The sequence below is a fragment of the Trichoplusia ni genome, chromosome 3 (genome assembly GCF_003590095.1).
Source record: "Trichoplusia ni isolate ovarian cell line Hi5 chromosome 3, tn1, whole genome shotgun sequence".
Taxonomy (NCBI): Eukaryota; Metazoa; Arthropoda; class Insecta; order Lepidoptera; family Noctuidae; genus Trichoplusia; species Trichoplusia ni.
The window spans coordinates 17,187,872-17,206,086 of record NC_039480.1 but is presented as its reverse complement, the minus strand read 5'-3'; the positions used below and the strand labels follow the sequence as shown (position 1 = coordinate 17,206,086).

At 34.6% G+C, this 18,215-nt stretch overlaps 1 protein-coding gene across 5 annotated transcripts in view; it reads right to left on the bottom strand.

Annotated features, from left to right (window-relative positions):
* The window catches only part of LOC113492203 (guanylate cyclase 32E-like), a 122,230-nt gene that overhangs the window by 24,054 nt on the left and 79,961 nt on the right, over nt 1–18,215 (bottom strand). For 4 of the 5 annotated variants that reach the window (XM_026869561.1, XM_026869564.1, XM_026869562.1 and 1 more), the window contains 3 exons: nt 12,314–12,466; nt 6,961–7,098; nt 3,804–4,085 (listed from right to left, as the gene is read on the bottom strand). In XM_026869561.1, coding sequence (XP_026725362.1) covers nt 3,804–4,085; nt 6,961–7,098; nt 12,314–12,466 — 573 coding nt within the window. The remainder of the gene's footprint in view (nt 1–3,803; nt 4,086–6,960; nt 7,099–12,313; nt 12,467–18,215) is intronic. The other variant, XM_026869563.1, reaches the window with a different exon arrangement.

Here is an 18,215-nt window from a genome sequence, read left to right as displayed (position 1 = left end):
TATATAGGTTACGGGCCTGTTGGTCTAGTGGTTAGTGACCCTGACTGCTATACCGGAGGTCGTGGGTTCGATTCCCGCCCAGGACAAATGATGTGTGATGAGCATGATCATTTGTTCTGGTGTCTGGGTGTAATTTATCTATAATATGTATGTATTTAGAAATATATAAGTAAGTTTATCAGTTGTCTGGTTACCATAACACAAGCTCTGCTTAGCTTGGGATCAGATAACCGTGTGTGAGTTGTCCCAGGATTTATTTATTATTATTTATTATTATAGGTGTCTTTTCAAAGACACATTTAATGTTCGTAACATGTTACAAGTTTCGCAGAATTCTGTTTAATGTGTCCGTATATTATACTCCTTACAGCAGTAATATAGTTTACTATTGAATTGAAATTATTATCCCTAACTTTATGTAAGTCGGTGGCTGGCAAATTTAAAATGGAATTAATTCAGTTCTAAATTCTAAAACTGTGTGAATGTTATTTTACCTCAAAATCCATATCTTTACTAATATTATAAATGTGAAAGTAACTCTGTCTGTCTGTCTACCTGTCTGTTTCGCTTTCACGTCTAAACCACTGAACTGATTTTAATGAAATTTGGTACAGATATAGACCTTGAGAAAGAACATAGGATAGTTTTTTATCCCGGACTTTTGAAGAGTTCTCTTGGAAACGCGATATAACCGACCTCGAAGTGGGCGAAGCCGCGGGCGAAAAGCTAGTTTACAATAATTGCAATTTCGCAGTTACACATTTCAAGCTTTTTTTCACTTAATCTATTATGTTTAATGCTCCATTTGTGACATGATCACTGGATTGAAAAGAACAATACATTATTTAACTCAGTGTTTGCGCCTCGCGGCTCTACTCACTTAGTTTTTCCGTTCTTATATATATAATTCGGGGTAAAATGTAGTAGCAGTGGCTTACTACATAATTGTGTTCTTGCAAAATGGGCGTTAACACTTACTAATGAAGCTTTCAATGAAAGATTGTTTTGAGAAAAATGAGAGTGTAACCACTTTTATATCAGTTAGATTCCTTGTTAGGATTCTAACTTATATAAGAGTTTAAAATGTTAGTTTACCTTATACAGGTAACTTATACATCCCAACCAGTTTCTAAAGTATTAAACTGTCTTACTAAATATTACGAGTTTACGATACATAGCAACCTGAATTAATTAATTTAAGATAAAGTTCGAAACTTTAAAACAAAAAGGGTTCTTGTAATGGCGTTTAATTTTGTTCTAGCTAAAAACTTCTTTGTTTTAACCATCTCATCAGTTACTATACGGCCTTTGCAGCCCTCACAATTCAGTTAGCAACAAGAAATAATTGTATCTTTGACATTAAAATGAAAATCGAATTATAATTTTATGCAGAAAGTGTTCAATGTACCATATTATAATGGCGGAAATATCCATTCGTATTGAAGAGTGCCATTTCGAAAATTTGTTTACATTACCGTCAAAGACTAGATGGAAATTGCCATTAGCTTATTAAGTTACGAGCACTTGCTGCAGGTATGTTTCAAATCAGTAATTCGTAGGAAGACATTATTATACTTTTGTCTACTATACACACATAAGTAAAATAACTTACAACTTAATTCGAAAACGAAAATTATTCATTTGAATAGCAATCTAATCTAAAATAATTCTTCATCGCCTTTTTCAACTGATTATGAACCATACATTGTTATTATTACTTTGAATGGAACTACAGTAAAAATATATATAATTATAATTTATACTCTTTGCTTTTAACCATAGAAATACATTTTAAATGTTTCAACAGCCACAAGCCAATTACTTGTGATAGATCGACAGACAGACGGATTTTGGGTAAATAATACCTTTACCCTGAGGGTGAGAAACCCAAAACAATGAAATAATGAATTATTTGAGGTGTATAAGATTGGTTTGCAGACCCTACTGTTAAGTGAAGATTGGTCATTTCGAGGGTGGATCTGTCAAACAGATTTATAAACTATGCCACCTCTTATAAATAGGTCAATTATATAGGCCGATTACGCTATCCTGCCCTGCCCCCCTCACCCACCCCTTAACTGGAGGTGAAAAAACTAGCTGCCGCCATGTAGTGGGTAGTATGTATGTACTTACACATTGTGCTTAAAGTAAACACGGTGTAAATGTCTGAATTTACGAATGTAACATCTACTAATATAATTATCATGTAGCCTACTAAAATTATAAACGCTAAACTATGTATGTATGAATGTTTGTTCATTTTTCGCGCAAAAACCACTTAGCGGAAGATTAATATATAGGATAGTTTTTATCCCGATATTATGTTCTAGCGGAATCACTTTCCATACGCAGCGGGCGGGACCGTGGGCCTGTTGCCCACTAATTAAAAGGAATAAAATGAAATTCTATGCCATTTAACATTTTGGGTTGAAGTCTATTCACGTCTAATGGATGTCTTCATATTGGATTTCACTTTTATATCATTGTTCGATTTTGTATTGTTGTCCTGCAGGCTTAATTGACTAAATGTTTGATTAAAATGAATTGCAAATTGGTCCGGAAGTTTCCCAATGGGGCCCTAAGTAGGGATATCAAATCAAGATGGTTAAAGGCGAAGTCAATCATTATTTGGGATGGTACTGATGGAAGCCGATATCAACGGTTTCAACGAAAACGAAATTAACAGGCGCACGGATTGATTTCATTTCTCCATTTTCGGGATCGGGTTTTCATCGTCGCCTAATGAACCACGAGGAAGAAAGACTCTTTCATGAGAACGTTACATTTTAACATGAAATTTGAGGTGATAATTTGAGTTTTTTAACAACCAGGATGTTTCAAAAGTGTCTACTTTTGAAATTACGGTTAGCAGAAGAAAGGATGAATTGGTAAAACAATTTATTAAATTGAATAATATTAATAATGTTTAATATAATTTTCGTATTTTTGGTACTAAAGTCAGTTCGAAATTAAGTGGCAAAATCTGGAAGAAATAAATAAATGTATGCATCTACATGTTGTGTACTGATGGTACCATGATCAATATTTCATGGAATTAAAACTCACTGCATTAATATTTAACGTTCAATGTTAAGTGCATAATTTTAAAGCTTGATTAAATTAACGGTAAAATTATATCCAATACGGCTGTTTGTTGTACATTTTTTTCTTTGCTACATATTCTGAAAGTTAAACTGTGGAAGTTTTGGAAAATGTTTACATAAAAATCAATACAACTCAGGCTAGAGTTAATTTAGTAGTAGTAGCTAGAGTAGTTTAGGAAGAAGAGTTAAGTTGAAAAAGCTTGGGTTTCACAAAGCAACTGGTATCGGTACTCTTAGATTGCAATAGGGATGATGACTGGGTATAAAAAGAAAAAATCTCATTAGTAGTATTAGTCATTAGAAGTTAGATAGTTGAAAAGTATTTGACACGTATTTTTTTCCTTTTTCAGAAAAACTGGCATTGACAAAGATTAACTGCTTTAAAGTTTAGGAGAGGGTGCTTGTGACGTAACGATATAGTAAAATTTATACTCAATCGTGACGCCACGCGTAAGTTCCATTCACTGTAATTTTGTCAATTTATGTTTGAGGGACAAATTAAAAAATACGTATCCCTTATTATACAAAAAACTACTCATTCATTCACACTTCATTATATTATGTAGTTTGATGTACGTAGTCAATCGAATGGTGTACGCAAAAACTCAACTTCCTAAAACTACATCACGATCCACCCAACTAAAATTAGCTAAGAAAGTCACAAAAACTTAATTAAAATAATATACCAAACCGACTCACATCACACACTACCTTGTCTGTGCTCTGGGCGTTGTAGGCAGATATGAAGGTTAGATCTTTAGCTTCGATCCTCCATAGCACAGACGCGAGTTTCTGCTCGTATCTGTAATGGCGGACCAGGAGTGCCGCGGCGAGGATAGCGGCGGCTGCCACCGCTGCTGCAGCAGAGAGCACCCCAGGGTCGTGCGGTAATGAGCACTTGATGCCGTCAAAGCCGCATTCTGGTTCGGCCACCGGTGGACTGCCACCGATCCAGTCGATGTTGCCAGCTCCTACCAGCTCCTGTTATAAAAAGCAGTGAAGTGATTGTTATAAGTGTCTAGTTTAGGTCTTCCTACAATTACATGAAAGGTGGACTAAGACTGTTCCAAACCAATCCAATACAGCCTGATTTTATTACAAAAATATTTCACTGATTTTAAAGGAAATAAGTGCCTTATTATTTATATCTCTGTTATGACAAAGATGGGCCCATCTACAGACCGACCGGGTCAAGCGTAGTTTATCCTGTGCTCGATCAACTTGTGCAGTTATAACCTAGCCACGAGCTCCCTACACATATACTAAAAAATATTTCGTCGTTAAGCTGCGTACCCTGTATAAGTTGCGTTTCAAGCCGCGGCTTTCAAAAGCCTTTTAATTATCGAACTAGTTTTAGCAACAGTACTAAGCTCTAACACAATCTCCACATCTAGAAGATGGATGATCCTCAAATCTGTTGCGAGAATATTTCCAAACTCATTAACTGTTCCTCCTTTGTTTTTGTTTATCGCTCGTAAATCGTGTCAACATGTCCGCCATTATCAATCATAGACACGTGTTGCGAATATCACTGCGTCACTTACAATTTGTTTTTCCTTATACAGTAATTCTTTTATATAATATTTATTTATTAGACCATGAAAATATTTGGTATTTTTTATGGGCTCACTGAAGTCTAGACTGCTTACAATTGAGAGATTTTGCGTCCTACTTTGGTGTTAGAGTTTTTTGTGATCGCTCAAGTATCAGTTGATTGATAGGTAAGTATAATATTGAAAAAGGAACCTTTATACTCATCTGTTTTTATTTCTGTTACATATTTTTATGATCGCTTCACTGTTTTCAAATACCGGTCTCTTAAAAATATAAATGTTATTATCCTGTTTCGGTATTTATAAGGCAAGTCATTTCAATTTATAATCATAATATGTAACAAGGTAAGAAACATACAGCAATTAAATTTTATGATTCTCATTGAAAAAAATATTACGATCAAAATATAAATAACATGAATTACGTAAAAGTAAAATTCTAAACACACAGCAGGAAAAATGGTATCACAAAAGTATATGGCGTTAGTGAATTGAGAAAAATTATAGAAACGCAGTCACGTGTGAAACGGCATTTGACACGCTCTACTCGGATGAAATCTATTGTGATAAATATTGGTGTCAGTACCAGCAGTGGATACGCATATGAAATGGGAAAACCGTGTGTATAAATAAATAACATCAATTTTTATAGTAAGTTACTATCTTGGGCCTGATTCATTATTAAATGATGTAACAGTTGGGTCCGAAACTAGTCGGGCACTCCCGATAAATACGCGCGAGTAAACCGTTACATCGATTAATAATGACATCAATTTTATAAGTTGGTGTTGAATGTAAATTAAATATTTAAAGACATTTGTTATTTATTACGTTTCTTGTCTGACACTTAGAACTGTTGTTCAATATAACTTTATCGAACCAATAAAAAAGTGGTAAAAAAATCAAGCTTTTGTAGAATTTACGTTTCGTCAGTCAGCTTTTCTAAAAATAAAGATATGTAGGTTGAACAGGCTGTGTCGATTTATTTCAGTTCAAAAGTACAGGAAAACATTTTCCCACTCTTTTATTCATTAGCATTAACATTGTATAATAATATTATGTTTACAATATTTAAAAGCATGATTAATTATTAATCATAATTAATAAGCGTATAACAATTTGGTTGAGTTAATTTATAGATGCAATAACGTATACAAATTGTAATCTTTATAACAACCCAATGAATCAAATGTAATTTTATTCTTTAAGTACTTAACTAAACTAATTAAGACCTAATACTATTTCGTAATTACAAAACGACTTATTTTACAGACGTTTGACATTTTCGAGGGCAAAATCTAATTAGGATTGGTGAATTTTCGATTAACTCGCTCGGGAGATCTCGACTAGTTAGCAAGCATTGCGAGTGGGACACCTTCAACGCTGAAAGACTCTCATATCTAAAACTAGGCAATCACCTATTAAATGTGTAATATATCTTATGTATTAGTATTATTTTCCTTAATATATATAAGTAAGTCTACATATTGCACATTATGTATGTATAATTAGGATAATATTCATGATTATATTACGACTTTTATTTATAGGCACACCTACCTCTTGATATCTCTGCATCACCCTATGGTTGTCTGGTCGAGAATGCCTAAGGCATTAAGACCGCCATTGTACATTTAATGCATAAAAGTGTAAATAAATAATAGAATTATTTCCAGGTGAAATAGCTCCAGATATTTTATTAATGCAACCACTTACAAACTGTCAGAGTTCGAAAGTGGATGTACTTAATTATTTAGTTCGGGATGATATCGAGAAAGTTAACGATGACTCATAGTTTGGTAATCTCTGAGGAAATTCGTAATCAATTAATGTCATGTACCTAATCTGACAATTACGGACGGCTGATTAATGTGCGTTGACGAATTCAGACAATTTCATGTTTCAAGTTAGTGATGAATGAGTAAGCTGAATCCGGATCTTAGACATTTCGTAAGTGATAATGTATTGCGAACTTGACATTGCTACGAGTAGAAATTTCCTCAATTATATTCTACGCAGTTTGGTAAACTGTTGTAGTTTGTTTCTCTGTAATAATCGTAATCGTAGCTGATTTCTACATTTAAGCTGAAACAGGATATAATAGGGTGAGTTTTAACTTGTTTACTTTTTGTTATGGATATAAGACATCCTCAAAATACTATTATCAGAAATCTACTCCTTATTCCTGCACACAAAAAAACGTATCTTGAAATTTTCATCATCCCACTTTTATCTGATCCACCACCATCCTACTTCTATAGACAAAACCCTGAAACATATTTTACCATAATAACAATACCTACCGGCATCAAATCTGAGGAGTTGACGTAATGGAAAGTGGCGACAGGCTGCGCGCTCCAGCCGCCCGGCGCGCTGGGGTCCGCCACGAGACCGATCACGGTGAAGTTACCCTCCGCGTCACCTGCGCTGTCCATGTTGACCTGGACAAGATATTTATGTTTAATTATGGCATTGTGTAATGATAAAAGGCAGGGTTCTTCATACAGAGGTATTTATTGAGAATTCATTAGCATTGAAGCCACATGATTTAATGATTTTTATCTGAAAACGATTCCAGTTGCTCAAAAATTAGATTTATTGAGCCATCATGTGTTCCCGTGTGTGATTTACTCTTGAGTTAAACACTGTTGCTATCTTTTCATAATCTCGGTTGCAGAATGTGCATCAATCTCTGTCGAACATGGCCACATTGCAGCATTGGTCAAAATTCGAGAAAGACCATGAAAAAAGAGAAAAAAAACTTCTGGATCTTTTTGTTAATATTTAGTATTACCTTAGATTTTTTTTCAGTTTAAAAAAGGAGAAGAAGTTGTCGGAAAGCGAAAAGTAGGAATAAAAAAGGGAAAAAAATAGAGAAACTAGTTTTGCCACGATTTCATTTGTTTATCTCATATTGTAACGACCATCCACTGTTAATCTATTTCCGACTGATTGTCAACATTAAATCCAGAAACACGCGTTACCAATCAAAATCTGACATCACAATTACGTCATTCATAATTTATGTTTGATCACTCGTAGTGAAATGGTGAAATATTAATGAAGTAACATCATGCCGATATTTCCCCGGAGAGTGGCGACAGGGTCCCATCAGCGATGCTATTAACATTGCCTGGGACGTAGGTTCATTGGTCTGATTACTGGCCTGGGAAAAAGTGAACAAAATAATGCTTTTTTTTTCAGAACAGCTTAAGTATCAAAAATTTTAATTATCATCTCAAACTCAAAGTTACATCGTTTTCGATCAACCCGGCAACTATTTGACTATTTCCTTTCTGAACATTTACACAATTTGTGGAAATTTACACATCTTTTAAACATACATGATTTTTTCAGTTAGGTATTGGTAAAATTAATAAAAAAAAACAGTGATTTATTTGTTTTTTTTATTACTTACCTTAATTTACCAACCGTTTTCATAAGTAGATATATTTAAATAAATAGGTATGTCTATTTGTAAATATTGGTTGGTAGCGAGTTGTGTAAAACAAAGGCTTCGGCATTTAACAATAAACCTCGCGCTGTTGTTTCGCAACCACAGCTCACGTAATTTATATCTAAATTTAGCAATAAACATATTATTGGTAAAACAAAATACAACCAAGTAAATAAATTAGGTTTGAGTTTTGTAAGTTTATTATTTTCGTTTTTGTCTGAATTTATAGTTACTATTATATTTTACACTTAATTTTATTTTTTGCATTTATTAAATTTAGGGCTTTTTGAAAAAAAACTGTTACGCTATTATTACTGTTATTTAATGTTTGAGCATATTTATATTATCATCACGCTAGCCCACTGCGGGTTGGCGATATCAGATTTCAACAATTGGAATCCAGGTTTCCTCACGCTTGTCAGTGGCATGTTAGATAAATTAAAAAAGTACCTATAACATTGAAACAGTCAGCATTGGTACTTTGCCTCAGTTGGGATCGAACCTCCACCGCTTGCATCGATACGCAAGGTCACCACGATACCCACTCAAACTTTTTCTATACTATAAGAGGCCTGTGCCCAGCAGTGGGACGTATATATGCTGGTATTATTATCAAATTATTATTGTAATGTAAACTATTCCGCAAACTTTGAAGCCCCCCAGTTCAGAAAAACTCGGAACGAATACTACGACGTAATCTTAATGTAGATAATAACTTATATAAATCCCTAGAAATACTACAGGGACAATTATCGTGATATACCTATAACATAACACGAAACGTACCAAATGTATTCCCAAACCTGTTTCATAAATCTTATACATTTGTTTTTCCTAAATATGTATATGACGTTTTACACGTGGTACAATCCCACACATAGACTTATGTACATATTTCGACCCTCATCACTCCACACAAGCGGTCAATCTCACATTGTTTTGATTCAAAGAATAACGGAGTTTTTTTTAGATTTTCAGTTTTGAAACCGAGTATTTATAGATGTTAATAAAATGGATTTTTATTAACTGTGAAATGGACTGTGGTAGGCAGATACGCAATGAGTATATAAAACACGGTTTGTAGCTTTGCAGCGGACTTGCTTAGTAAGCTACACAGCAGTGCACGTACATCACAGCATACTGAATTGATAACCGGAAAAAGTACTAGATAGAGAACAAAAATATTAATATTTTAATATTGTGTTGTGCATGTTGAAAATTTTATAACATTTTATGACAGAAAATAATTGAATAGGTACTCAAAATAAACTCTCTTTAGAAATTAAACGTTATTTTTTTATATTCTGATGAAAATAAATTTAGATACTATTTTCGCTTTTAACTTACTTAATGTGAAATAATTTTCTTTCAACTGAAAGCCCTTGCCTTTTTTTCGCCTTAAGAAGGACGGTGACTAGGCCTTTGTTTGGTTGCCATCACAATAACAAAAAAGGGTTCCGTCATTACCATTTCTTACGGTACTCTGAAAAAAGTCTTTAAAATCGTCTCGCCGAGCGTCCTTAAATAAACCCTGAGTCATGACCGGTCATGCAAATTAGATATTTTACGAGCATCGAGGAAATTTTATAGAAGTAGATATTGTGGTCCTGAATAGTCGGGTGCTAAATGTAATTGAACTAACGGTATTTGCATTTTAAAAACATTCTAAGGTCGATAAAGTGCTCGGTTAAACTTCACTATTTATTTTATTCAAGTTGTAAATTTATACTTCGCAACACATTTTTACACTATTTTGTAGTTTTTTTTTATACTTACAAAAATAGTTTGCCTCTAAGAACCTGAGGGTGTACCACTAAGCCTACAAATAATATGATTATAGTTGTCGAAGTTGTTCGCTGCCATATATTTTCTTAAATTTTCAAATTGGCTATTGACGTCTATAGTTAACTTTATAACAATACAGTTGACCCAGCAAACGTTGTTTTGCCGAATATTTATTTTTTCAAGTTGTATGTATTTTTAATGTCACATTAAAAAAAAATATACAAATTTTTTCAAGTTGTATGTATTTTTAATGTCACATTATAAAAAAAATAAAAACAAACAATTTCGTCCAGAAAATAAAATATTTTTTTTTAGTATGAGCTCCCCTTTTATCACTTAGGGGTATGAAAAATAGATGTTAGTCGATTCTCAGACCTACTGAATACGCATAATTATAAAAATTTTCAAAAATCGGTTAAGTCGTTTCGGAGGAGTACGGTAACTGACATCGTGACACGGGAATTTTATACATATTAGTAGATGAAAGATGTTTTGACTTTGAAATTTCGTAATTTAACATATAAATTTACATGATGTTAATGGCTCGTAACCTTTAGAGTCACATAAAAAAAACGTATAAGCTTTTTTAATATTTTATAAACTTTACTACCAACACATTTTTGTGTAAATTAAATATAGGCTTATTTTTTCGACTGATTGTGAACCCTCGTTAAGGCGCTGTGCCAGCACTCAAATACCATTTATTTAGGCCAAGCCCCTGTAAGCTCTTTACAGGTTTATTTTACTTGATGAAAATATTATTTCTGTATTTCTCTTTGAAAGTCGAGTATTAGTTTACAATACAATATTTTTTAACAGGAATGTAGCTCGATGAAAGTAAAAATTCGACCTTCATCATTACAAAGAACTGAGCATGTAGACATATAACATTCCACCGAGCCTTAGCCGATTGATAAGTCAAAGTCACGTCGAAAAGGTGTCCCTTTAGACCCTCTGAGCACTCCCGTACTATAAACTTAATTCTTTTGTCGCCGAGGGTTTCACAAACATTCAAGTCACATGCGCAAAGACACCCAGACTCAGGACAAGCATTCGTGCATCACACAAACGTTTGTTCTACGCAGGGATCGAGTCCGCGACACGTCGCGCTCTCTGGGTTTGGCGAGGTGTCCTCAACCGCTCATCTTTCCGTGCAGTCTTATGTTATTTTACTATAAACATTAGAGTCTGAATAACAGCATTTATGATTTATATTTCGATATATATCGAAAACTAATACCTCAAATTATCGAAGTTCGAGGCTTTAGTTTCTAAGTAACTATAACTACTTGTAAACTTGGACTATAGATGACCTAAATAAATTAGACTGTACGATCAAGTTGCTTGCAGAGTTTGAATATGATTTGTCTTAAATTTCACTGAACATTTAAGTTTCAGCTTTCAGAAAGGAATTGAAGAACTAAACAAGATTTAAGTACAAAAAAATCCGATGTACGGTTATTTTACTCAATATTGAGAGAGCAAAGTCGATTTGTTTAAAAAGGCGTTCTAAAATTAATTTACCCTTTTTTCACACACAATGAATACAACAAAATTTAAATAAGGAAACCAAAAAAAGTAAAATGAAAAAAGGGTCCCAGTCTGCAACAGGCTGTTCTAAAAATACTTTTAAAAAACAAAACACAAGCAATTTCGTTAACAAATGTACGTTTATTAAAACTTGGACCGCGCGCATACTAAAGAGTTCTTAGCAAGCAGAACTGCCGTCTTCGTTGAAGAAAGACGAAGCACTACACTGCGTGTATTGGCATCTCGCTTCCACATTCACAAGGGGTTTCCTTTAGGAGTTACACAGTGAAGGTAGTAACAGTTGATGAACTTTTCCCATTGATAGTGCCGTGTGACACGTCTGCATCAGTGTTGCATTCAACAAACTTTCGTCTATTTATAGTTCCAGAATAAAGTTATTTAGTTATTTCTAAACTAGACAACCCCGTGTTTGTTATATACGTGGTCGGAAATTTATTTGTTTCTGTTGAAAACAGAACTATAAAATATATCGGTTTCAGATCGATCAGCATACGCTGAATTAAAGTTTAATTTAAGATTTTGATGATTGTGCCACTTTTTTGTAACGATTCCCGCAATGAGGAATTTAGTTCTTGTCGCAAGAATGTTCACAAACATTTAAGTCACATGCGCAAAGACACTCAAACTCAGAACTAGCATTCGAGGATCACACAAATATTTATCCTCCACAGGGATCGAACCAGCGACACGCCGCGCTCATTAAAATAATCATCTACGAATGGTTTGTTACGTCAACACTTCTTAAAACTTAATTTAAGTAGATACATATAATAACAGATCAAATTTCTAACTGCTTGGCTAAGCTATTCGAGTATAGAAAGAGATTAAACGTTTCACACAGTTTAATCAAAATTGCAACTTACATCAAATCCCTGCACAGATCTGTAAGTCGTAGGACGCAACAGTTTCATGAGTGTAGCACCGTCAGTGGGCGGCAGGCCGGCGCGCATCGCCGCGGTCGCTGCCCGCGCCCACAGCGTCACCGCGTCGTAAAGATGAGCGGCTTCTATTGGCACCTGTTGATCATACAAGGAAATATATTGAAATGTCATTAAGTTGCCCCAAGCGTTCCCTTATCTAGAAGAATGATGATCATGAGTTATTCTATACACGATCGCGATGTGACCGGGTTTTCAAGACCAAGTTTGGTATCGGTAGTCAGAAAAAACTCGCGAAAGTGATGACAATAAGGTGACGCTGTCGCCAGATAAGGTGAAGAGGTTTATGGTATTGTTTTTGACCTCGCTTCAGTTGAGACGAAAGGTCGAACAAACTTAAGATATTACAGAAGATTTTGATAGATTAACGAAATATTCTAAAAAGAAACGAATAAGACCAAAATTCGTTAAAGCAAAACGACATTTCTATGGTTTAATGCGAAAAATAGGCTTATCGCACGAGTTGAATCTTTTCCTATTTATTAGCATTATAAATAGAGTTCGGTATTCTGATTAGTCTATCAAGATATATTTTTAACACAACATCATGCTAACTCAGTATAAACATACTGTCAATCTAATAGGTGCATTGATAGCTTCAATGAAAACAGCGGAAAAACGCCAATAAACTGTCCTTCAAACTAAACTTCAAAAGGTTTGGCAGTTTCGGGTCATGTGAAGTATTTAGGTCAATATACAAACTCCTTTCAACGTTATCCAAAACTAAAAATCGATCGTGAACTATTGACACATTTAATAACAAAGGTTTTTGCTTTTAGTTCTACTTTATGGCCCGCTCTTGAATGAAACCCCGAAAATTGTAAAGTTGGCAGTTCTTGTCGTCGCGCCAAACGCACCGAGCGCAACCGGTCGCGGGTTTTGATCCCCGCTGAGTCTGGGAGTCTTTGTGCGTATGACTTGAATCTTTGTGAAACCCACCTCGATACAAGGATTAAATACCTTAATGCGGGAGTCGTTTTATATAAAAAAATTCGAATGTTTCTGAAACATTGATATTCTATTGCGGAAGGTTTTTCAAAGAACAGCTCAATTGTTGCCTGTTTCCACATATCTTCACAATCCTAGGAACAAATACAATTTTTTATATCAAAACTGAAAACTATCCAGTTTTTTCACATTATAAACACAATAATAATAGAAATATCAAAGTGATACATGTTGACAACGGAACACCGTTCACACGTAATCCTGGCGCGAACTAGGACGCTTGAGGCAGGTCAGTACCATTCATATTGAAGTGCTGTGTTAAACAAAAATAGCTCGTAACTCCATTTCTATAAAGGTTATTGTGTCTTCCACAATATGAGACAACGTGAATGAAATACATGCCCTACTTAGCAATTGATATGATTCGAAGAAGGCTAGGGCACTGTTTCTTGAGGACTTTATTTTTAGAAGAATATCAAGAAGGTTTCTTGTTTCGTTTGTTGTCAAGTACTTATTACTATTTATTTAAGGATACTTTTTACGAGCATTTAGACCAGAATTGCATGCTTTGTGTGTGACAGTGTTAATGGTAAGTAAGTAATGTGATGAAAATATAAATATCAGGAAAGCATTAACACCTCCGTGGTCGAGTGGCGTACACACCGGTTACAAGGTGTCGCTAGCTCTGAGGTCCCGGGTTCGATCCCCGGACGGGTCAATGTAAAAATTCACATTTCTACATTGTCTCGGGTCTAGGTGTTTGTGGTACCTTCGTTGTATCTGAATTCCATAACACAAGTGCTTTAGCAACTTACTTTGGGTTCAGAACAATGTATGTGATGTTGTCCGCATTTATTTATTATTTATTTACACATAATAAGCACACATAAAAAGCTTATAAAAATACCATGTCCAAACATCAAAACCAATATGCCGTCTAACGAGAATTTCACCCTCTACGCGGAAGGCTGAACACTTAAATAGTAACTGCGCCGATCAGATTCCCAGCCTCAAAGCAAATATTTGCAAATCATTCCGTTCAGGAACTACGCAATACTCTTACACAAACTGACATTCAGTTAGTTTCCTGATACGTTATTGTATTAAGAAAACAATTGAACGTTTCATACTCTAAATAATCACAATACATGCTATGGTATACCCGACAGTTATTTTTCAAAGTGACTGTAAAACCAATCTCTACTATCCCTACTAATATTATAAATGCGAAAGTAACTCTGTCTGTTTGTCTGTCTATTATGCTTTCACGTCTAAACCACTGAACTGATTTTAAAGAAATTTGGTACAGAGATAGAGTTAACCTTGAGAAAGAACATGGATAATTTTTTTCCCGGACTTTTGAAGAGTTCTCTTGGAAACGAAAAGCTAGTATAAAATAATAAGTAAGACAGTTGAGTATCACAGAGAGGTATCGCGGTAACAGGACGGTTACAGGAGACAGTTTGCTAGCCTCTGCTCATACAAAGTAGATAACCCTTGGGGGTGTACGAGAATTAATAGTAATGTTCATAGGTCAGTGTTGTTTGTCCAGAGCACAATATTAGTTTAGCTTTGCTTTGACATTTCCTGTCTGAGTAACTAGAACATGAGCTGGCACTTCCCATTAAATTGGTCTAGTGGTTAGTAGCCCTGACTGCTATATCGGTGGTCGTGGGTTCGATTCTCACTCAGGACAATTGATTATGTGATGAACACGATCATTTGTTCTGTGTCTGGGTGCAATTTATCTATAATATTATGTGTGTATTTAAAATTATTTAAGTATGCCTAACAATTGTCTAGTACTCATAAAACAAGCTTTGCTTAGTTTGAGACTAGATTATTATATTTTGATCAATTTACATTTGCGGGTCTAAGTAAAAATACGTATCCCTTACTATGCATTAAACTACAAGAAGGACACTGAAAAAACAATAACATCGACCCTATTCTCTGAAAAAAAAAAAACAATCGTCTCTTGTCCAACCTTTGCCGTTGTATCGCACGGTTTTATGCAAAGAGGATTTATTACTTCTCTCAGTTTATTACACTTTCATCATTACTAGGTCGTCCTACTTACAATATTTACAGCCATGCCACTTTTGATTGAGTTTGCCTGCATTCGACTCTAGAAACTAATACGTTAGAAGGGGTCCAGCGAGTGTCACGTCACTCTTACGGTCTGGACATCGCATCGTAATTATAAGTGTATCTAGTGAACCGATATACTTGTGTCTGTCATGGTATTAATTCGACTACATTGTAAACATTTTTAGAGACTTTTCTTCATTTTTCTTTAAGTTTTTTAATATAAGCAAGCCTTCAATGTTATTAAACATAAGTAGTTGCAAACAGCCTATTTTAGCATTCATATGTTTGGCCTTGATGAAAGGAGAGATAACGGGTACCAAAAACATCATTAGAGGCGAAGACATTCAGGAGTTATAGCAGAAAAAGGTGACTCTGGTTTATGTGTGTCATTAATGTATTAATAAAAAATGTAAATAAATTGATATTTTTTTGAACAAAATAATTAATTCATGTATTTAAGGGTTAGGCTATTTTGGGACGGTAGAGGATTAAAAATATTATTTATCTGTTCACACGAACGCCCAAAACATTCTGCCTGAATTTTTCAATACAAAAATATTTTCAAAATTTAAACTATATTTTTAGAACATCACAAATAGCTTTTCGTGATATTGGAAACAGGCTTCCGGTAACAATAGGAAAACATTACATATTTTTATATTTATTTAAATAGATATGTGACGTATGCGTTCTACGAATGTGCTGCCGGTCCCCTTTACTTAAATATTTTATTTGATTCGTGAGTGCGCTTGTCTGTGTCTCTCCCTTCCGAATATTTTCATTGTATTTTATTTAATAAATGTCGCCTTATTCCCATTGTTTTGTGTTTCTCAGGAGGTACTTTTGCAAACGTGTCCTGAAAAACGAACTAGTCGTTTCTTCCAACTAAACTAATGTTGAATGCACGGATAGCCGAATAGTTGAGGTCACCACGCCTAATCCACAGAGTGCGACGTGTCGCGGATTAGATCCCCACGTAGTACAATTATTTGTGTGGTCTATGCTTGTTCTGAGTGTGGGTGTCTTTGTGATTAAATCCCGTAATGCGTGAGCCGGATTTTTTTACAGATGTTGAACAATACTTTCCAGTTGTAGGGTTTTATGTTGTTTTGATCTACCAACTACATACATAACTAAATAAACTTATAACACCAGAAGTATACACAAATAGAAAGCACGTTAGCAAAAAATCCCAGGCAGACCTACAAAGAGGTCACATTCTACTTCAACTCATTATAATCACATCAATGTTATACATGACGTTGGTCAATCATTGTCTATAACTTAATTGAGGTAAGCTGTTTATAATATAACATCAGTAATTAATTCTCGCTACTGTCGTTGAATGGACGGTTTAATTATTATGTAAACGTATTTAGTTTTAACTGGGTAACTATAAGTGAAAATTACATATGCAGTTTGTTGAAAACGGTTGAACATCTGTACTAGTTTTCTCTCAGTTTTTGGTTTGCGGTTTTGCATGCCAAATATACGTACAGAAAAACTCAAATACTGTCACGTTTTAATTATCTAACCAAAAATTTTTGCTACAACTAATTTATATTGATGTAGAACCAAAAGCATTAAATAAAATTGTTTTTAGTTTTTTATAATTTAGTCACACATGAAAAACATCAAAAACTAAATGATTACATATGAGAGAGATGCAGTAATAAATCAGTGTAGTTTGGTGTGCGTGATGTATCGCATTTTATATTCTGTTACCTGATATTTTTATGCGAACTAACAAGCTGCACTATTATAAAAACCGAGTTTCAGCGAACAACTCGGCCATCCGGCCTTTATTCTTTTTTAATAATTTATGAAGTAAGACGATAAAAGATAACGTAAAAAAAATCAAACCTAGTAATTTTTCCGAGTTTCTAGTGGTTGAGGTCACCACACAAAACACTAATACGCGACGTGTCGCGGGTACGATCCCCATGTAGGACACACGTTTGTGTGATTAAAAAATGCTTGTCCTTAGTCTGGTGCAAGTGATATAAATGTTTGTCAAAACCCGGCGACACAAGGATTAAATTCTATAATCCAGGAGAGGTCTTTAAAAAAAAAGAATGTGTATGTAGAATGTAGATAACTCGACAGTTTCAGAGATGCCCGTCAAAACTTCCTCTCCGACGCATTCAAGTGACAACATTTCACAAACGCATCGTCCAATACCAATTCCTAACACTAAAACGTCTCTTCAAACAACTGACGCGTTGATAGTACATAGTATAGTGACGCAGATCGTATTCGATGGTAAATAGGTCACCTAGGCCGGGAATGCCTCTCGAGAACATAGGTTGGTTACACCATTATTTGTGTTATAGAGCTGGTAATTGAATTTGTGTTTTTGTTGCCATGTTTTTGACGTCTAACAAAAGAGTTTTACTTTAGTTCCTGATGCTGCAGGGATATGTCAGGTCTTCAGTTGAATATAAGTGATACTTATCAAGTTAGGGTTCTCTCTTTTAGGGTTATACGTCGAAAGGGTAAAAGCGGAGCCTTATTGCTATGGTTCCGCTGTCTGTATTTTTGTCTCTAGGCTGTATCTTATCAGCCATAATAGAAAGTTGAAATCTCCATAGATGATTTATATCTGTTGCTGCTGTGTAATCAAACGATAATAATAAAAAAACAGGGTTAAACAACGATTGGAATGATCATAAATTTATCAAGGTAAAGGTTATTTAACCTGGTCAAACAGATAATAAGGTACCCATTTCTTAACTTGCTACTTTGAAAATCTAATATCAATGATTCAACGACTTGTTTTGAAGTACGT